This window comes from Pholis gunnellus (assembly GCF_910591455.1).
Source record: "Pholis gunnellus genome assembly, chromosome: 16".
NCBI lineage: Eukaryota > Metazoa > Chordata > Actinopteri > Perciformes > Pholidae > Pholis > Pholis gunnellus.
Window position 1 is genome coordinate 21,223,423 of NC_136543.1, and position 22,964 is coordinate 21,246,386.

The 22,964-nt window shown below is 41.0% G+C and overlaps 1 protein-coding gene across 1 annotated transcript; it reads right to left on the reverse strand.

The window, feature by feature from the left end:
• Nucleotides 1–7,779: 7,779 nt before the first annotated feature.
• On the reverse strand, nt 7,780–20,528 carry atf6b (activating transcription factor 6 beta). The gene is made up of 17 exons (XM_079176602.1): nt 20,395–20,528; nt 18,745–18,824; nt 17,644–17,725; nt 17,208–17,267; nt 17,045–17,124; nt 16,407–16,599; nt 16,158–16,313; nt 15,783–15,952; nt 15,338–15,517; nt 13,326–13,408; nt 12,359–12,556; nt 11,803–11,910; nt 11,393–11,492; nt 11,221–11,288; nt 10,777–10,876; nt 10,473–10,557; nt 7,780–10,198 (listed from the first exon to the last, which is right to left on the reverse strand). The coding sequence occupies exons 1-17, from the start codon at nt 20,465–20,467 to the stop codon at nt 9,927–9,929; spliced, it is 2,088 nt and encodes a 695-aa protein (XP_079032728.1). The 5' UTR covers nt 20,468–20,528; the 3' UTR covers nt 7,780–9,926.
• Nucleotides 20,529–22,964: the final 2,436 nt, after the last annotated feature.

Consider the following 22,964-nt stretch of genomic DNA (forward strand, 5'->3'; position numbering starts at 1 on the left):
TCCTCTGACATATTTGTGTTAAAATGTCATAAAATACATATTAATTATTGAGTTATTAATTGTATGTATATTATTATATACATACAGCAAACAATACATGTGTGTTGAATCTGTTTGTTTATGTGATGAAGTGAGGTTTGGCCTCGTTCTGTTGGAAACACTGAAGAGCGACTCGGCAGGACGCTGAATCGTTGTTGGAGTTCAAGTCCGCTGATGAGTTTTTCATGTGAGACGGACGAAGACGTCGGAACACAAAAACCATAAAACCGTTTTATTCAGGAAGAAACAAACTGTTCTCTGCTTCAGAACGACTCGTAGAGATCTCACTGTGACGTGATGTGAGGAGGGAACAACCTGAAACCGTTTGAAGTGCCCTCGAGCAAAACTACGTTAATTTATTCTGCTTTAAGACAGACAGAAGAAGACAGTGAGCAAAACACAGAGAATCAGTTTTTAAGTTTCTCGCCAACAATATAATTTCTACTCAGCCTGTAGAAGCAGTTCTATATTATATAATATACAATATACTTTATTATATATAATATAATATATTGTATATAATTTATTGTATATTATATATTATATATAATACATTATATTATATATATGATGTATAATGTGGTCAAGTCTGAGCAAATAACCCTGATGACATCACTATCATCAGACACTGACTCAAGTGACATCACCTGAGGTCGTTCATCAGACGCTGACTCAAGTGACATCACCTGAGGTCGTTCATCAGACGCTGACTCAAGTGACATCACCTGAGGTCGTTCATCAGATGCTGACTCAAGTGACATCACCTGAGGTCGTTCATCAGACGCTGACTCAAGTGACATCACCTGAGGTCGTTCATCAGACTCCGTCTGGAGGCTCTGAAGGTTTGTTACACATGCAGTGAAGTATTAGCATCTGTAGCTCTGTGTATGTTCCCTTGTCATCGTGATAACATGAATAAATAATACAAATTAAAATGTTGATTATTTAGCTCTCATCACGTCTAACTGGAGCGCTGCCAAAGTCTGGATGTTTATTGTCTGTTCAGTGAAGCTGCAGCGTGTTTATAACGGACACGGACTCACGTACACATTCTGTACACTAGTTCCCACACATACTATGTGTATTTATATATATGTATACTATATATATAAATACAAGCAGACTGCCTCCTATGAGGTAATCGGTTAAAACCTGGGAGTCCAACGTATTTCCTTGGCGGTTCATCAGCAGATAATTCTCCTAATTACCAGCATGTTTAAACAATAAACAGCCGGAGAGTTTGTGGGCTCATTAACTGTGTTCTTCAACATGTGTGCTGATGGTGCTGATGGTGCTGATGGTGCAGCAGTGTTTCTGTGGGAGAATCTAACGTCTTCCTCTATCAGAACATTAAATGATGTTGTGGTTTCTGGTTTTGTTGAGGCCAGGTGAACACGTGCAGCTTTAAATCTCTGTATTTGCTGTTTCTTTCTCTTTACGGGAGCTTTTTGGCCGTCGACACAAACCCCGTAAATCGAACGCTGTGACGGAGACGCTGCTGTAAATCTCGACATCCTGAGGGACGAAGACTGAGGACTTACAAGCTCCGAGGAGGTCGAGAGGAACATTAAAAAGCTGCCATGACGGCCACCCTCGGTTAGAAATATCTCCAACGCTTCTTCATTAAATGATGTAACGGTTTTGAGTTATAAACCTTTTTAAAGCCGACGTCTTCTAAAATGTGCCGGACAAGTTAACGAGCTTAAAACATTGAATTAAAACTGTTAAAAGCATCAAGATGTCTACTTGGTGCGTGTTCGGTCTGTCAGAATCTAAATTTCAAGTTCTACAGAATCAGAGCAACGTGTGTTTCAGTCTAACCGCTGACCGTGTTACCTGGTGACGCTTCTCTTCCTGGTGTGTGACGTTCTGGTTTCTTGGACCCTGAACACTGGACCAGTAGCTGATGCTTCTCAGTGATACCTCACGGGTCTGGAGCGTCTCTGGCATGAGATCAAAAGTCTGCAGCAGTACGATAATGACTGGAAAGAGTTGTAAAGAGAGAGACAGACAGGTGTTAAAGAGCTGTCTGTCTTTTATTAAAATCTCTCGGCTCGTTGCTGCGGTTTGTCTGGACTTCCCAGAGTTCAACCTGTCAATCAAACAGCGGGGGCAGGACTGGAGCTCCAGACTGAAATCTGCCATGAAGTTCATGATCCCCAGAGGATGTTTCCTGCTGACGATGGGGATCATTTGACTTTTCCTCTAGCGCCACCGTGAGGTTGACATTTGTGGTTCTGAGTGAAATGTCGAGAACTATACGTCCATAAATCTCTTTTTATAAGTGCAGAACTTGCCTGAGAATCGTCCCGTTTTTAAGTTTTCTTCAGTACAAAAGTACATACGAGGGTACATCACAAACAGGAGCTGCTAGCGGCTACTAGCATACTTTAAATGGTGCTAATCCACCAAAAAACAAAGATATCTCGGCTAATAACGGTCGAAAGGTGCCTCACTGCCTGTCTCACTGCCTGTGGTTTGTTTACTGCCTGTCTCACTGCCTGTAGTTTGTTTACTGCCTGTCTTACTGCCTGTGGTTTGTTTACTGCCTGTCTCACTGCCTGTAGTTTGTTTACTGCCTGTCTCGCTGCCTGTGGTTTGTTTACTGCCTGTCTTACTGCCTGTGGTTTGTTTACTGCCTGTCTCACTGCCTGTGGTTTGTTTACTGCCTGTCTCACTGCCTGTAGTTTGTTTACTGCCTGTCTCACTGCCTGTAGTTTGTTTACTGCCTGTCTCACTGCCTGTAGTTTGTTTACTGCCTGTCTTACTGCCTGTGGTTTGTTTACTGCCTGTCTCACTGCCTGTAGTTTGTTTACTGCCTGTCTCACTGCCTGTGGTTTGTTTACTGCCTGTCTTACTGCCTGTGGTTTGTTTACTGCCTGTCTCACTGCCTGTAGTTTGTTTACTGCCTGTCTCGCTGCCTGTGGTTTGTTTACTGCCTGTCTTACTGCCTGTGGTTTGTTTACTGCCTGTCTCACTGCCTGTAGTTTGTTTACTGCCTGTCTCGCTGCCTGTGGTTTGTGTCACCGTGTTCTCAGAACTTGGTCAGCACAACAGAACAGAAACATTGGTCCAAACTATAAGAATAATAATGCAGAGCTTCACTCCACCCTCAGGTTTTGCTCAATTGCTCTCTTCTCTCTGATGTCTCATTTCTTGGTTGTATTGACACACAAAGTTCACTCACATCTTTCTGAAATCAGCTGTCAAAATGTGAATTTGACAAATTAAAAAAGTATGTTGGCTCGATGGTTTAAAGAAGAAGAAAACGAAGAGAGAACGTCTGTCATCAGATGTAGATTTAAAAGCTGCTGAGGACGAAAACAATCTTTAATACAGAGCTATAAAAGCAGACAGTGATGACACACACACACACACACACACACACACACACACACACACACACACGCTGAGGATTAGAAATCAACTCATTGATGAGTTTCTCTGGCACACGGTTTGCTGCATGTGTTTCTTCCATCTCTAGATTTTCTGAAGTAAATTATTTTGTCTTCTGACATTTTAATGGTGACAGTGAAGAACTGTGATAGTTCTCTTTTCTATCCCTGTGGATACGCTGTTTTCTCGTGTATCATAGCACACATGTATATATATATATAAATATATATAATATATACATGTCTGCGTTTAACAGTTTTGCTGAGGTCGTTTCCATCAGTTTCCAGAAGCAGCAGGATGTAGAGTCTCTGTCTGCAGAGCTACGTCGCCCTCTAGCTGATACAGATATATATATATATATATACATATATACTGTATATAGATATAGATATATATAGATCAGGTTCTTCTTCTTCCTTTTCTCTCACCAAGGCAACTCAAGGAGTTGTTCCCAAACATCTTCTATTGAAGAATTATGGAGGTCAGCTCAGGAAAATGTGCTGATTTCTGCAACAATCTGTTGAATGTGAACGTTGTTGCATCCGGTCGGAGCGAGTGACGTAATGTACGGAGCGACTAAAGCTATGAGGCTTAATAGAGAGCATGGCAGTTGAGAAAAGACTCAAACACAGGACTTTCACTCAGGAGACCGTTGTTCCTGTGCCATTTGAAACTAAAAGTAAACGTTGTCATATATTTACTTAAGTTGCGTTATGTTACTCAAGCTGCTCGTGTCCCATGTGAAGCTAAAAGTAAACGTTGACTTGTTACGTAAGTCTGAGTAAGAAAGTCTGCTTACTACTGTTTAAACACAAACCATGAGCTTTTCCCTAATCGTAGTAGTTCACCAATGGTTTCACAACGTTAACCGTGTGATACAAGGCTGATATGAAACAGATTCATGAAATTATTTTTGGTCTCTATGGGTGGATAGGAGTGGTAATCGACGGATCAAACAAACAAGAATTTCACTCCTTCAACTTCCTTCTTTCAACCCCTCGTTTCTGTGCCATTTCAAACTACAAGTAAACATTGCTATATATTTACTTAAGTTGCGTTTTCACGTTACATTGTCAAGTTGTTACGTAGTCACGTTACATTGTCACGTTGTTACGGAGTCACGTTGTTACGGAGTCACGTTGTTACATTGTCACAGAGTCACGTTGTTACATTGTCGCGTTGTTACATTGTTGCGTTATTACGGAGTCACGTTGTCACGTTGTCGCGTTGTCATGTAACGCTGTTTAAGAAAGTCTGCTAATGGCGGTTATTTATTTACTCTGGTTATGTTGTTTTATGAACACAAACCATGTTTTACCGGATCATAACCAAGTAGTTTTGTTGCCTAAAAGAAACCAATCGTTAACGTATCTCATGGTTTTCAGAGACGTACGACGGTTACTGCGTTGCTTTGACTTCTGAGAACTTAAACCGGTTTGTGCTCCGATCAGCTGACTGACCTCAGACGGACTCCAATGAAGGTGAAGAAACGAGTGAAGCTAAATCTAAAGTGTCGCAGCAAAGACTCTGAATTCTTCAGTCATATTTCAGTTTTCTCCAACACATTTGAAAACAGTGACGGACTAAAATGGCTTCTTCTGTTTTGTTTTGAAAATGGTTTTAAAGATGTGTTATAATATTCCAATGTGAGCTTAAACACAAACATGTGAGACTCAGAGGTGAAGCAGGACAAACTCAATGCTTCCCCCTCAGGTGAAGAACACCCGTGTGTTCAGATGAGGTGTGATAGTGCCCCCCCCCCTCAGGGCCGGTTGTTAACCCGCAGCAACGACGACTGCTGCTTTTTACGACTCTGAACTTTATCCTACAGCAGCTCATTGCACTTTAAAAGCTTGAACATTTACTGCTACACAATTAAGACTGTTAACCTGAGAGCTGAGGGCCTCAGGTGGTCTGCAGCTGGTCACGTGGTTTCTCTTCAAATGAGTTAGTTTTAAGGAGGTCGACGCTTGTTGTTCTGAGAGAATTATTGGAGAGTTTGTCGTCAAATTTGCTTCAGAAATAAGTGAATAAACATCAATAAATGTGCTTTGAAATCACAGAAAAAGGAGCTTTTTATAAGTGCAGAACTTGTCTCAGAAAAATCCTGTTTTTAAGTTCTTTGGGTGTCAAAGTAACCCAGTGATAGTTATCTGTATGTTAATGATTACACTGCAGACAGGAACTGCTAACAGTTCAGTCGGCATATTGTTAATGGAGCCAGTTATCAAAATGAATCCCGGCTCCTAAAAGAGACGCTGTAGCCGGATTATTCCTGACATTTGGTTCAGACGTTCACGTCTGCTTCAGGATAAGATCTTAAGAACTTTAGTGATCCTTCAGTGTTCATGTGGCGCCATCACCAGGTCAAAACATGAATGTGTCGCTACTTTGGTTTATGAGTGAAAATATTTAAAAATAAAGAGATTCTCATGTTTACTGCTAATAAACAGACGTTCAGCTCATTTAGTGAACTTGTGATCAGAGATGATGCAACACTCGTTTTAAATAACACGGATTGATTTCCTGAATAGTGATCAACAAAAGGAAAACTGCAACATTCCTCCATTTAATATTTACAGACTTCAGAAAACACAACTATTATCTGCCTAATGTTTGATACAAAGCTCTATACTGTATTTCCAATTAAAGTTGAGCATATTTATATTCTGTTAACTGTCAACAGCTGCTGTGTGCCAGCACAAAAAAAAAGAGATTTTAATTATTAAGAAAAAGACAAAACAGGGAAATAAAACTAAACCTCGTCTCTGCTTCTTTTATCTTCTCAACCAAACTGGAACGCACCAACTGTCAGGTAAAGGTAGGGAGCGCCGAACACAGAACAGAATGTATGTTAAATATGTGACATCACAGCGTAGCTGTGAGCTCACACATACAGGCGAGTGCTTTAGACTTAATAAAGTTATTCTCTGCAGAGATGTTAACCCGTCCTCCGACATGAAGCCGATCACACAAACCTGTTTATCAGTGATGATCAGCTGATCGACGTCATTAATAACAAACTTATTTAACAGAAAAACACCGTTAATGAAACTCAAACAGGAGATCTGATTTAGTTTATTAAATCTTTATCAAACTTAACGCTTCGGTTCCTACAAACAACAGAAGACAGAAGTTCAGATGAGTCGTGGAATTAGAAAGATGTATTTACATATTTAAATAATAAAAAGGACAACAAAAGTAGCAAACTGTGTGTGTGTGTGTGTGTGTGTGTGTGTGTGTGTGTGTGTGTATATATATATATATATATATATATATATATATATATAGATATAGAGAGATCGTATTTACATCGTTACCACAGGTGTATGTGTGTGTGTGTGTGTGAGGAATCCTTTTTAAACGTCTGACAGTAAAAAAAACTGGACTCGGTGGTTTTTAACTAAAATTCTTCCTCAAACGTCACAATCACACATTCAAAGTTTGTAACTCACACATTTATGATTTCAGAAATATCAGATTTAAGGAATAAAGTAAATAAATCACTTAAATTATTTGAAAATTAATCTGCAACTATTTTGATATTCGGTCTGCGTTCAAGTTGATTTATTTAGTAAATAAGTGAATCTTTGCTGGTTTTCTTCTGGACATTTTGTGACTCAAACACATTAGATTTATTGAGGAAAATAACTGATAGTAACTATTATTTTAAACAGGAAGTAAAGCCAGTTACAAACCACCAACCAGAGGGGAAATATTGAACAAAACATTTGTTTAAATCAGGAAACGGATGTTTTCATGAGAACATCTGTCTCTCAGTCGCTCTCTTCAACATTTAACTTCATTTCCACTTTTTTTTTTAATCTTTATTTATTTACACAAAAAGTAACAAATTCAATCAATCAGTATAAAAAGACAAAAACAAAAAAGCATTTTTATATATTTTTTTCCAGACTTGCAGTTCAGCGGGACGACGACGACGAGCTCCACAAATAAAACATGAAAATAAAAAACCAGAGTCAGAAATAAAGAGTTTAAAGTCAGTAGTAGTTAAAGGAACAGTGCTGCTTAGCTTAGCTTAGCATAAAGACTGGAAACGGAGGGAAACAGCTAGCGTGGCTCAGGTCAGAGGTAACAAAGTCTGACTGATGATCAACGTGTTACATCTCGTCTGTAAAATCAAAAGAGTCAAAACTACAAATCACGGAGGAGTTCTGTGTTTATTTATTTATGTAAAAACGGTGAAGAAATAAAAATAATAAACTTTTATTTTACTGAATCTTGATTTTTACACGTTTTATTATCAAATACAAAATATTCAGGAAGTTCTTTTTCTAAAAGTAAAATATGTGAATGTTAAAACTCAAGTTTTTATTTCTTTGATTGTCAAACTTTGTGTTTTGCTCTTAAAGGAAGGAAACTGATCTTGATGTGTAAAACTTGTGGAGTGACTCTTTTTAAGTTGTTAGATACGCGAGAGGCAAAAACCCCCCAAAAAAAAAAAAAAAAAAAAAAAAAAAGAGATTAGAAACATTTCTAAAACAGGAAGCGTTAAATGTTTGAGACATTTTGTACAAACTTCATTTTACAAGTAAAAAGAAGAAGATTGTCTTGTTTTCATGATCTTCTCCGAGATGGTTTTAGATGTTTAAACTAAAAGCTGAAACTTAATGAAAGTTAATTCTGTACAATATAAAATATTTATATTTCCATAAACGTACTTTATCAGGACAGAACATCGATGAACTGAATATGAAACACCAGCCGTCTGTTTTTACCCTCCGAGTCGCTTTATTATATAAACTTTTACTCTTTTTTTTATTATTATTCTTTTTGTTGTCAAAAGATCCAAAGACAAAGAAATAAAAAAATATAAAAAAGGTGACAAAGAGAAATATCTACAGAAGGAAACACATATTTACAACTATTAAATAACCCATTCAACACAAACAAGATTTTATATCAAATAAACTAGAACCTGACGGGCGCCACATGAAGCCGGATCTTAGTGAACTTCTGAAGGTTTAGTCTGGATTATAACCCAATATTATTTATGCTTTAACATCTTTATTCAGTAAGCTTCTCCTTTTGGGACGTTAACGCTTGTTAGTTGGTTATATTTTGGCTTTTTGGGACCTTTAAAGGATGCAGAATCATCTGTTAGCAGTGTAGCTGTGGACGTATGAACGCCCGTCACTGGATCACTGAAGAAAACCTCAAACGTGACAATTCTTTTCATGGTTCCTCAGCAGATTTATGGACGTTTATTGTTAATGAATCAGAGACGATTATATCAATGGAAGGTGTACGTTACACAGAATAACAGAATCAAGGAGCGAATGAATAGAGAACTTTAACTTATTATAATTATTTCGCCATTGATGTTTTTTACTCCTATAACGTATTTTTGAATGATCACAGGACGTTTAAAGAGCAGCTTACAGGCTGCCCATAAAAGCTATTTCATTTACATTTTTTTTTTAATTAATCTGCATATTATTATTAGTTTTCTTTTCAATATCCAGATATATTACATGTCGGATGATAAACGAACAGGAAAAGCAGCAAAGTCTCGACATTTGTGGAATTCTTTGGGGCCATTTAGGGTTGAAAAATGACTGAAAGAATTAACTGATTAATTAATCGACCGCTTAGTTTCACCTTTAGCATAATAAAAATAAAAATGATAAAAATGATAGTGAGCTTCTTTTTGTTAGCTGAAGCTACAAAGATCAACATGTTTCAGCTGTTTGATCAACGTCACCGATCTATTGATAGAAGCTTTGCCTCCATGTTGGGTGGACAAACAGTCACAATAATCAATAATAAAGATGAACGTTGATATATTGCGTATAGTTCCTTGTATGTTCTTCCAGCATTAAGATCCAGCTTCACGCAGCAAAAACCGACAAAAGCGAAAGTCACAACGACACAAATATACAAACGTTAACTCCTCAGAAACCATCAGTAGTGTCGAGGAAAACAGGAAGTGACCTCACGTCCGTCCTGCTGGAGCTGCACAGCTACAACTTTAACACCAACGGGTTTATTGCTGATCAACAGGTGAGTTTTTAGGTTTCTACAGGTGTGACTGTGCAGCTGTGTCTGCTGGACCAATCACAGCCACTTCCTGTCGTCCACGCGTCATTCAAACGGTACACTTTCACAATTAAATATTAAAAACGCAGGATTAATTTCTAAGTGCGTTGTGCTGCCGGGTCTGCACCCAACGTCTACAAGTATATTCATATATATATATATATATATATATATATATATATATATATATATATTAGAATATTATCTTCCACAGAGAGTCGAGTTTCTATCGGCTCTGTCGGCCATTTTGAATTAGTGATTTGAATCCTCCTGCAGGTTTTTCGTGGACGTTTTTCACGACTTCTCCGGTTTCCAGAAAAACTGCGGGAAACTTTCTCCAGAGAGCAGAGATGTGTGAGCGTTACCTGCCGATGATGAAGGTGAAGAAGACGTTTTCTAAAGACTCCAACGTGAAACCTTTAACCTTTCCCTCAGACCCCTTCCGATTGGCTGATTAGATATTCGTCTGTCCGTCGGCGGGCGGGTAAAGGTTGCCTCTGAGACGAGTGGTGGTGGTGGTGGCGCCCTCGCAGCGAGGTGTGGTTCCCGTGGTGGTGGTGGGGGGAGGAGGGGGGAGGCGGAGGCGGGTCGCGGAGAGACGGCGGGACGGCGGAGGACTTGATGGGGACGATGCGGGTGTCCATGACCTCACAGTCGACCTGCATCATCATCTCGTAGCCATGGGAGGAGTTATAGAGGCTCTCTGGGGGGACAAAGGGAAGGAAAAGGGTGAGGAGAAAGAGCGGGAGAAAGACAAGAAGGCAAACGTTTTACTCACATGCCAGAGACGGTTTGCTTTTTGGTCGATTTTATGGTTTTTCTATCAAAACAAATCTGAAAATAACCTCATAAATGTATTTTTTTATGTAATTTTCCTTTTTTAACTTTTCTTCTAACTCTGTACTTAAGTTCTGAGCATCATCTTTCATCCAGCCAGGAGTCTTCTCTCATGACAACAGATTGACGTTGAGACTCACCGTTCACAGACATGGCCGGCATCACCAGAGACATCTTAGGTCGGCTGGTTTTATTGTGGCTGATGGCCGGCAGCAGCAGGTGATCCTGTAGAGAGACACAGACCAGGTTTGAACCCATCAACATGACTACAAACACAGAAACACGAGCGGTGGAGCAGTCATTTTCAAACAAAAGCATCTTTATTAAGATGACTCTAAAGAAAACCAATGGATGAACTGTGACTTCCTGCATATTAGACACATTTAAATGTCTAAAAGTATCATGTTACAGTGAAACCCTTCAATGTTTCATCATGCGTCGTACCCGTCTGAAGGAGACGACGTAGAAAGTGTCCTCTCTGCGGTCGATGGCGTCCAGGAAGTCGCTGTAAGTGACCTCAGGACCAGGAAGCACCTGCAGCTGACTGCACACAGGAACAGGAAGTTCAGGGTCGTTATTGAGTCTCACTACAAAATAAAAGACTCAAAGAAATCGTTTCGCCGACTGAAATATTGGTCATGTTACCATCAGCTGTAGTTCTTGTTTTCATCTTTAATAAAACAATTAAATATCAGTTATGAGCTCATTTAGATTTTCTCATAAAGCGTTTCTTGTCTTCACCCAGCTGACAGAAACTCACAGGTTGTACTTTCAGTGTGTAAAGTGTGTGTAGATATATTCTCAGTTTCATAAAGCTTTGCATTTGAACAGCCTGAATGAACTCCTCACAGGAGAAACTAAAGAAACGTCTCGTATCATAAACTGAACCTCTCGATGGAGCGGTGAGCCTGGATCGGAAGATATCTGGAGAAGTTCGTCTTCCTCAGCTGAGCTTTCTGCAACAAACAAAACGAGACGGAAGAACAATTAATATCACGAAGAAGAAGCATTAAGAGGAAGAGGAAGCAGAAGAGGAGGAGGAGGAGGGCTTCTACTGAACCTGGGCGATCTTGGCTTTCTTGGCGACTTTGGGTTTTCCTCCAGACTTCTTCCGGTCGATCTGGTGTCGTTGAACCCAACCTCTCAACTCGTCTGCTAGTCTGTAAAACAAGAGGAAAGAAACGAGACTTTAAACGGAGAGGAACATGTGATGTGACTTCCTGTAAGCGGTGTGACAAAGTTCACACAATATCTAAAAAACCTGTCAAGAAACAGACAGAAGGAAGGAAGGAAAGAAGGAAGGAAAGAAGGGAAAAGGGGAGATGAGGAGGAGATGAAGAATGCCCAGAGGAGGACAAACACTCATATAAATATATATTAATATATATTAATACATATATATTCATGTATTAATACATATATATTCATGTATTAATATGTATAAAGATGTATTAAAGATGTGTGACTGACCTGAGAGACTCTGAGCGGTTGAACTGTCTGCAGTCTGAAGAGCTGAAGTAACGATCGATGTCCTGAAGAACCAGATCCTTCATGTCACTGAACACGTCACTCAGGTTCCTGAGGAGGAGGAGGAGGAGGAGGAGGAGGAGGAGGAGGAGGAGGAGGAGGGGGGATAGAAAGAAAGGAAAGACAAAAGATCATCTACTGAAGTGTGAGCTCACAGCATTGTTTGTTTCCTCCCATATTTCTCTTTTCCCTTTCTTGTTTCCTTCCCTCCATCCTTCTTTCCTTTCCCCAGTCCCTCCTTCATTATCTGTCTTTCCTTTCCTCTTGTCTTGTCTAATCACTCCTTCCTTATCATTACATTCCTACATTCTGCACGTGTTACTCGGTTACTGAATGATTTGTCTCGTCCTCTAATGAAAACCTGCTGATTAGTTTGAGCCTCGGCTGACAGTATGAACGGTGGAAGTGAACCAACGGTGGAGATATAAACGTGTTTAAAGAAGGAAAGTCATGTAAATGTCATGTAAACTCCAGCTTTCCTCCGTCGGACTCTCCTCACCTGAACTGAGTGAACTCTGCAGCCTCGTCTCCTGCGTCCTCCTCCGTCTCCGCTGTGTCCTCCACTCTGCTCGGAGGCTGTTGTTGTTGTTGTTGTTGTTGTTGTTGCCGTTGTTGTTGTTGTTCGATCTCCAGCAGCCGTCGTCCCGTGTACGTCACCACGCCGTCCTGAAGGCCAGAGAGCTTCCTGTCTGAGATGCTGCGGGACGGAAGAAGTCAGAGAGCTCAGACATCTGATTGTTTATGAAGAACGTTTTCATGATTTAAATACGCTGCAGGATTTATTAACGTGACATTAACTCATAGTTCATTAACTCAGAATGTTTTCAGTCACTTTACGGTTCATTTCCGTTTACTGAGGAAAGTAAGTTTGATTTATAAAACAGAGAAAACTGATGAAACTCATTTCATACAATCTATTTACTCGTTTTTGTCAAAACAGCTTCCATAACTAAATCTAATATTTGATGAATAAATAATCTCTGATTTCATGTTTGTTTTTGTTCCATCTTTAACCCTTAATGTTTCTGAGTAACTTTAATATGACAGTGAGTCAGTTTGTCAGTCAGTGAGTCAGTGAGTCAGTGAGTGAGTCAGTGAGTCAGTGAGTGAGTCAGTCAGTGAGTCAGTGAGTCAGTGAGTGAGTCAGTGAGTCAGTGAGTGAGTCAGTGAGTCAGTGAGTGAGTCAGTGAGTGATTGAGTGAGTCAGTGAGTCAGTGAGTCAGTCAGTGAGTCAGTGAGTCAGTGAGTGAGTCAGTGAGTCAGTGAGTCAGTCAGTGAGTCAGTGAGTCAGTCAGTGAGTCAGTGAGTCAGTGAGTCAGTGAGTGAGTGAGTCAGTGAGTCAGTGAGTCAGTGAGTGAGTCAGTGAGTCAGTGAGTCAGTGAGTGAGTCAGTGAGTCAGTGAGTCAGTCAGTCAGTCAGTGAGTCAGTGAGGAGGTTCAGGAATTGGGTCAAAGTGTTGCGGTTACCTGACGGGTCCGAAGCTGAAGGTCATGAACAGCAGGACGGCCATGACACACACGGCCCTCTTGTTGCTCGCTGAGTCGCTGCCCTGAAACACAGAAGAGAAACTCATGAAGCTCATAATAAATAAACAATGAACACAACATTCTGCAGGAAGAAGGAAAGTTACAACTCTTAACTTCACAACAACTACACTGTTCTTGTGTCTGCATTCAACTCAAGAAGAATAAAGAAATATTCATAATTTACATATTAGTTTCAGGTTTTACAGGCTTGAAGTGTTTTAGGGTTGTGAAGTCTCTCTGGAGACGTATTTCCTCGTGTTCAACCTGTTTGTTGTTTACCGAGGTTCAGCTGAACTGTAAACCTGCTGAGTCAGCAGGAGTGTTTTCTTCTTTCCTCACTCTAGAACACTGAGCAGTGAGACGTCCTCCTGATTTAACCTCTAAGACCCTGATCCCCCTGCTGCATGAACATGAACACATTCAAATCAGGGGGAAGCAGTCAGGGTTTCCTTTAACACATGAAAAGATAAGAGACAGCGAAACGTGCACCTCAGAATAAAAGCAGACAAAGCTGCACGTGTGTTGACCCACAAAGCTCCACCAACACGTCAACACGTCAACACGTCAACACATCAACACGTCAACACGTCAACACGTCAACACGTCAACACGTCAACCTTTAACTGATTCAAAGGAACCGGAGGAACCTGAACGAACGACGACACAAAGTATCCCAACAACTCTGAGCCGGACGGAAAATGACACAAAGACTTTAGTTCAGACGACTGTAACGAAGCTTTTCTTCCACATTTTCACTCTGAATCCGTCGGTTAACTGCGTCGTATCTTAATCACGGACTAAACAGTAAAACATAGTGAGTGTTGAGGTCTGTAGAAGTTAGACCTGATTAAAGACGGATGAGGAGTCGTGATGACTTGAAGAGGACTCAGTTGTGACTTCCTGTGAGTTCGGTGCTGCAGCAGAAGGAGCTCTTCAGTCGCTCAGTGAGGATCGTTTCTCTTCTCCAGGAAACGTTTCTGCTCTGCAAGTTCTGCAGGTTGCTCAGACTGTCACAAATAATTAACTGTCAGCTCACAGGTTCTTTTCTCTTCCAGTAGCTTTCCTCAGACGAGCCGTCTTTATTCTTTAACTTTTATCTATGACATCATCTTTCACACGTTCAGAAATGACGCCTCAACTTTAGCAACTGAACCAAACACGTTGAACAGTCGGACATTATTCAACCGATTCAAACACTTGACTTTGTGTTTCACTTTCATCGACTGGAAAATTGGTCAACGGCTTTCCGGGTTTTTCCGAGACTCGTCTTTATACTAAGAAAATAGTTCTTTAATCTTTGAAAACGTTCATGAAATCAGTAAGTTCACGTCACGTTACATGTTGTTCACCTGATTCTCTAGGGTCACAACGCTCCCGTGTGTTTATGCTCACTAAATAAGATCTCTCTCACGTTGTGTTCTGCCCTTTTCTTTGACTTTAACATCAACCTGCTCAGCTTCGTCGATGACAGCTGAGACAGAGATGAACGAAGCATTGAAGGATACTCATGAGGAGGAAGAGGAGGAAGAGGAGGAGAGGAGGAAGCTTGTACGACATTTAACGTTATTATGCATCTTATTTATATGGAGCCCATGAAGTCACTACCTCACACATTTAGAGAGCAGACCATTGTTTAAGAAAGAGACGAAGAAGATGAAGAGTCACCTCCCCTCCCTCCTCTCTCTCTCCCTCACCTCCCTCCTCTCCCTCACCTCCCTCCTCTCTCTCTCCCTCCTCTCCCTCCTCTCTCTCTCCCTCCTCTCTCTCTCTCTCCCTCCTCTCCCTCCTCTCTCTCACCTCCCTCCTCTCTCTCTCCCTCCTCTCCCTCCTCTCCCTCACCTCCCTCCTCTCTCTCTCCCTCCTCTCCCTCACCTCCCTCCTCTCTCTCTCCCTCCTCTCTCTCTCCTCTCCCTCCTCTCCCTCACCTCCCTCCTCTCCCTCCTCTCTCTCACCTCTTTCCCGGCCAGTCTCTCCCTCAGCGCCTGGTTCTCCCGGCGGAGGCGTTCGTTCTCCTGCTGCGCCTCCCTGAGCTGAGCCTCCAGGTTCTGCAGGTACTCCTTCTTCTTCTTCCTCGACTGGCAGGCCGACTCCCGGTTCTTTATCATCCGCTGCTGCCGCTTCAGCACCTTCATCTGCACCGGGAGGAGGAGGAGGAGGAGAAAAGATAAAGAGGAATAAGGGATGAGGAGGAAGAGGAGGAGGTCGGGTGGAGTGAATATGAAACGATGGAGATCTATCTATATAGATATAGATCTATCTCTATATCTCAGCTTATGTCAGAGGAGTCGGTCTGATGTTACCAAACCGCTCTGTTTCAGACTAAACACCAGAGAGGACTTCTTCGTCACTTCTCCGATGTTTCAGGCTGCACGTCGTCGTTCTCCAGGTTCTACTCACGTCAATGTCGTTGGAGTTGTTGCCGGGTAACGCCGTCGTCGCCGGGACGATGGGTTTGCTGGTGGGCGGAGCCGTGGGGCTGGAGCAGTGCTGAGGCATGCTGGGAGATACGGGCTCCATCTTTACTATGGTCGGAGACGAACCGAGACACACCGACTGAGACAAGACCACTGGAGGAGGAAGAGGAGGAGGCGGTGAAAAGGGAGGAAGGGTGAAGAGGAATAAGGGATGGGAACAGACCGGAGGAGAGAAGAGTTTTACAGATAAAAGGATGATGAAGAGGAGGACGAGGGACAGCAGAGAGACGGGTCGTCAGTGCTCGGAGTCTTTAAACAACTGAAATGAGTTCAGACATCAAACTCAAAGTCTCTTCACCAGGTCTGCTCTGGTCCATGGAGGGGAGGCCCTGCAGGATCAGGGTCTTGGCCGGTGTGGAGGTCTGTGTGACGGGGATGGTGGTGACACAGACCGGTCTGGGCTGGATGGGGGGCTTGGTGCTCAGGATGGAGGTCTTCAGCGGACCCGGAAAAACTTCAGGAGACAGAAACGACAGTTTAGAGTCGTTTTAAACGGCTTCGTGAAACGATTTGATTCCACGAACGCGATGTCGGCGTCTGACCCCACCGGTCTGCGTCGGTCGTCCGCTGACGATGACCGCCGGGATCTGCGTCGTCGTCGTCGTCGGTAACCTCGTCTGTGTCTGTTGGGGGGGTACACCTGACGTTGCCACGGTGATCTCCGTGGAGCCCAGCGGAGGAGACAGAATGTCTCCGTACATGTACGGAGGAGTCGGAGGGTTTTCACCTTTAACCGTGATCTGGACGGGAGAGATTATTACCATCGTCACCGTCATCATCATCATCATCATCATCGTCATCGTCGTCATCATCATCATCATCATCGTCGTGTGAATGTTAATATGTAACTAATAACTACTTTGACGGCTTATTTTATTCTAATTTCCTTAAATGAATGGAAATGTGAAGCTCCTCTGTGTTTTATTGTTGCCTTGATAAACTCGGTAAACTATGATTATTTCTTCATCGATGGAAGAACTCAACTCAACACGTATTTTCACACTAAAAGTCTTGCAGCTTTTCCCCGTTACAGGAAGGCTTTTAATGTGAAAAACCATCAGGAAGAACAAAGAAATACAGCTGCAAATATCTTCAATGCTTTTCATGTTGTGCATGAATCACTCGCCTTCAAACGTTATGAACACAAACTAACACATATCTTGTGTCTTTCATTTTTAAACACACCTGTGGGTCCGGTGACAAAGAAGAGCAGTCGGACCCGAGTGAGGAGGCCGGAGAAGGAGGCTCGGCTTTCACCTTGAACACTAGAAACACACAAACCAGTAAAACAAGTGTGTGTGTGTGTGTGTGTGTGCGAGTGTGTGTGTGTGTGTGTAACTGAACTTACACATCTCCACAGGTAACGGTTGAGTGATGGTCATTTCACTTTTGATCACAGGAGTTTCTCCTTCAGAGACAGAAACATCAAGACGAGGTTTTAAAGGCTTAATATTAATAATAAAATGTGTCATAAAGTGCATAAAACTTAACATAAGAACATATAAACGTTCATGACGTTAGAGACTTAAATCACTTTGTTTCTGAAGAACTTCACTGAAACCCTCTAAATGAAAACACTAACGGGATCACTGCGCCTTTAAAGATGAATCTACAGATTTGTGTTTTTAAAGATCGATGACTTCAGAATGAACCAATGAGCTTTGAGCTGTATATATAAGAAGTATTATTGGAGGACTGATGCTGCTTTTTAATCTCAACCAACGTTTTGTTAAAGGACGAAGCGTCTCTGTGGCTTCAGGTGTTTCCTGTTGGTCGATTCGTACCTGTGAGAAGGTTGTCGTCAAGGTGTTGCCACGGCGACGTGGGGTTGTCAGGATCGAGGGTGAGCACGAGGTCATTGTCGAACTGTGGGGGAGGGGGCAAAACAACTGCTGGATTAGTCAGTGTGTGTGTGTGTGTGTGTGTGTGTGTATATATGTGTATAGGTGTGTGTATATAGGTGTGTGTGTGTGTGTGTGTATATATATATATATATATGTGTATAGGTGTGTGTATATAGGTGTGTGTGTGTGTGTGTGTGTGTGTGTGTGTGTCTCAACTAACTGACTTGAGGGTTAACAGAATGATTGATGTTGCTGACTGAACGTGACAGAGACGCTGATAAGTTCATAAATAATTCAACATTTGGGTAAAATAAAGAAGAACACGGACCTTCTTCATGTTGGATAAAGAAACAAACAGCAGCTGTTGTGACTAAACGTTCTGGAGTCTGTTATAAACGCTAAGAGATGAAACAGTTTAACCGTCAGAGGGAAATAAAGTTCTACTGACGCTGGTTCTCCTTCAACAGTCAGGAGAACATTCAGGACATCATCCACGTGTTTCTAGTCTCTGATCATGTGTCATAGTAAACAACCAATCAGAGGAGAGCTAGTAACGTTAGCAGCACCGCTAACGGCTAACAAACGGAGGTTCACTTCAGTGACACGATGATGCCTTCAGGCTCTGCTCAGTGAACACGAGGACTGGCTGAAGGTTATCATGATGTGTTCACGTGTAGTCGGTCAAATGTAGTTTTGGTAAAAATCCAGTAGTTTGAAGATGTTTTCACATAAATATAAAATAGATATTAGAGATGAATTATGAGCTGTTTACACTAAAAATAGATAATCTTCTGATGTTTCTAACTGTTGGAATGTGTGTTTGTGACGGTGGTGATTAAAACAAACAGTCTGGATCCTTTGAGATCAGCTGTTACAACAAAACTCAACTAAAACAATCTCAATCTGAAGCGTGAGCTCTTTGAGAATATAACCAAGTATTATTATTAATGTGTGAACATGTGAAGCTGAGGGAGCGTTTGTGTTCTTCAGTTTCACTCTCGGACAATAAACCAGAAACTTCTTTTCTTTTCGTCTTCGTACCGTCGGCTCGTATTTCGGGCCCCGGCTGACGTCGGCGTCCTCGCCCTCCTCCATGCTCTCACACTGGTACAGACAGGCATCTGAGGAGAGGAGCGCGTTAACATCACCTCATACATTCACATATATCAACTTCTCTCTGGAAAAGACATTCAGACACATTTCTATACAGAGAATAGTGAACTGACTTCTTGAATGAAAACAGAAAGTTGAATTCTACTAAATGAATTATGAGTTGAATCTCTATTGAACTCAAACATCGCGTTGCATCAGTCGATCGATCGATTACTCGTTTAACGATCGATTCATCTTTTTAAAGTCGTTCATGCAGCAAAACCAGCGTCTCAAGACTTTATGTTTTTAATCATATTTTATTGTAAACGGAATATTTTTTATATTTTAAAGTAAAATGATGACGTCACGTCTGACGTTAAGCAATTAAAAAAAAAACGGTCGGTAATGAAAATAAGCATTAGTTGCAGCTCTACCAACTCACATTGTTAAACAAAATCACATAAAAATGTAAGAAATGTAATATGAAATGTAGAGTTTTATAAACACAATATTCAATCTGTAATAATTAAATTACAGACACAAAAACAGAATCTTAGAGGCAGTAGGTAATAAAATAAATAATGTATTAATTATAAAAACAGGAAATACATCACATAAAGATATTTAATGATTGAAAAAATATTTTAAAAATGTGCTTTCTATGGCGGAAAGGTGTAAACTCAGATATGTGTTAGAATTAAATATTATTGAAATAACAAATGTTGATAATAATTCAAAGATAAACCAGACTTCTCCTTTAAACAGCAGCTGGTGTTTTTCACTTCTGTCTCTAATTGTTTCTCACATAATAATAATAAATATTATCAATCATAAGAGATAAACATGATAAAGCTCCCAGGATAAGATGTAATGAGTGAACACAGCCCGAGTAATACAGATGTTTATCATCATCATCACGCTGCCTCACTTATTAAAGATAAATACTATTAAAATAATAATCTCTTAATGCAAACATGTAAAGCGTACTTATACACACAGTTCATATAGTGTATTTATATGCTATATTATGTACAGAAGTGTGTACTTCTGGCTAGATGCTTAACGGCATGTCTCATTGACATCCGTGTACTAGTACACACCATATGGTTCACACCAGGTAGATTAAACTAGAAGTACATTGGTTAAAACTACATTTACTTTAAGATGCAGCCCATAATAACACCTCTTATGATCCATATCACTCTGATTGTGTAATGAAGAGAGTTTAGACTAGGAACATGTCAACATTAACACAAGAACATGTTTTACAAGGAGGAGAAGAAGAAGCGTATGATATCACGCTTCAACCCACAGAGATAAACTGACACATCCGGGTCCTCTGACTGAGGAAGTGTACACACACACACACACACACACACACACACACACACGTATATATATACACACACCGCGCACATAATTCACCTTCGTTATCATATAAAACCTTTAATGTGAATAAAGGAGATTTTAAAAGGAGATGTAATAGTTTTTAACGCCTCAGCTTCGTTTCAACGGCTGCTGGATGAGCATCCGTTAGCTTAGCATCGTTTAAAAAGACTCGTTTATTTACCGTTTTAAAGGCTTATTGCGTGAACTCACCCCAGTCTTCGCTTGTCAGGAGGTTATCAGCGAAGAAGCGCGTGTCCAGATCAGATATTAGGTCCGTACTCATAGTATATTAATAATAATAAGTAATAATCACAGAGGCGTTGTGTTGTGGTGCTGCTGCAGATAGCGACGGGACGGGCTAACAGCTAGCTTCGCATATGACAGACAAGGAAACGCACTTTTCCGGGGAAAGTCTCCGCCCATTTGAAACAGAGCAGCCAATGAGAAAAGAGGAAAGGGCGTGATTGACGTCTTGAAGAACCAATGGGATGATTCATAGAGTGCGATTGGAGGGTGTTGATGAGAAAGCCGTTTTAGAGGTGATTTGGCCCAATCGCATCAGCGCGTTTTGATGGACAGGTACAATGAACCAATAGCCGTGAAGGAGTTCCAGGCTCCGCCCTGCCCCCGCCTTGAATTGACATGCGCGTTAGCCAATCACGGTTCATCAGCGCAAATCAACAGTTTTGTTTGATTCCAGCACTGTGAAAGTAAAACTGCATTATGTCAGATTACACGCGAAATACAAAACATTTAATATGACTATTATTTGTAATCTTAATGTCTCGGGTGTGGGAAGAAGTTATTAGATAACTCCACTGAGGGGCGCACGAGGACATGATGGGAAACATCTCTTCCTCTTCTTTCAGCAGTGCAGCTGATGCAATAAAAACACACTCATTTATTTATGCTAATTAGCTAAAAACATGCAGTATATAGTTCTTAGTGCAGGTAATCTGATTTTATGAGTGCGTTTTCCAAAATGTTCATATAAAAAACGACATGTTTCCTAAATTAAATAAACCAGCCACTCTCTTTATTTAGAATGAACTGCTTTTAATGCGTTATTTTATGTGTATTAATGTGTGGGGGCTCTGGGATGGTGACAAATTCACCATCTAATTATTTTTTATTATTTGCGAGGTTTATTTTCATTTAAAGAGGACCAGGAGGACCCGGAGCCCCCACACATTGAAGAGGACCAGGAGGACCCGGAGCCCCCACACATTGAAGAGGACCAGGAGGAGCTCTGGACCAGTCAGGAGGGAGAGCAGCTCCAGGTCTGGAGGAGGCTGATGTTTGTGTGTATCTTTGTGTTGAGTTAATGGCTGCAGTCTGCATTTCACTGTGAAACCCTGTTGAACAACAACAATAAATACTCTGAAACAGTCAGAAGATCTTCAGAGTGAAGAGGATGCAGCTGAGGATGAGGACGGTGAATGAACCCACATAAAACCTTCAAGTTGGACTAAAACAGCATTTGTTGACGCATGAACTTGTATGTGTCCATGAAAACCATCAGTGCTCATCGACTGCAAAGAGACGTGTGTCAAAGCTGTGTTCGTTTTAGAAACACTAAACCACAAAGTTCCTGTCCTCATCTGAAAGGAGGAAGAAGTGAAGAGACTGAATCATTTCAGTCAAGATGAGGGTGAGTATCTGCAGCTGCCTGTTGGCTGTTCTTCTGGGCTGTAACGTCACTGCAGGTAAGAACGTTTCTCATGAAGTCACAGGTTTTATACTTTAACCATATTTTCCTGATGCTTTTAAGCAATAAGTAATATTTTCAAAGAAATGTATTTTATCTCCGTATCAAGATAAATGCCTGAACATCTTCTGTACTGATTGATGTTTGACTATGAACTTGTCCTCCATCACCTCCTCCAGCTCCTCCTCCACCTCCTCCTCTAGCTCCTCCTCCACCATCACCTCCTCCACCATCACCTCCTCCAGCTCCTCCTCATCTGTGGCCAATTCTTCTTCTGCTGATTGTCGACTGTCGTCTTCGTTCTCATTGTCTGGCAGCTGGAGAACATCAACCAAACTGAAAAAGCGGTTTTGAGACTATAAATGATGTACATGATGAGGAAATACTGCAACATTTTTATATTTATGTTATTTATGCTCAGCAGCTTTGAATCAGAATGCGTTCGAGTTAAAAGAATATTTCTACATCTTTGGAAGCAAACATACTCACATTGAGACAGAGTGCATTTGTTTGTCATATAAAAGAGGGTTTATGAATACAGATGTTATCAAAATAAAGTTATTCATGGAGAACACCTTACTCCTGTTTGTTCTTTGCACATGAATAACTATATGTAAGTCATAATCATGATCACAGAGTGAAAGCTTATATTAAAGATGAAATCAAATGAACGTTGAGTCGTCAAAAACACTTCAATAAGTGGAACAAAGGAGCTGAGAGACGAAACATAGAGTGAAGCCTGAACGGCCACATGGTGGCGCTGTGGCTGCATGGAATCACGAAGAGATTACATTTAAAATTCAAAATGTATTCTGAGATGTTTTGTTAAAGTGTGACTTCACCCAAAGGTCTGAGCCAAAGTGTGAGAGATGAAACCACAACGTCTGTACGCAGGAATACTGACGTCCAAACACTGAGCTCAGGGAGTTAGAGGACATGACTTAGTTAGGTTTAGACAACAAACATATTTAGTTAGGTTTAGACAACAAACATATTTAGTTAGGTTTAGACAACAAACATATTTAGTTAGGTTTAGACAACAAACATATTTAGTTAGGTTTAGACAACAAAC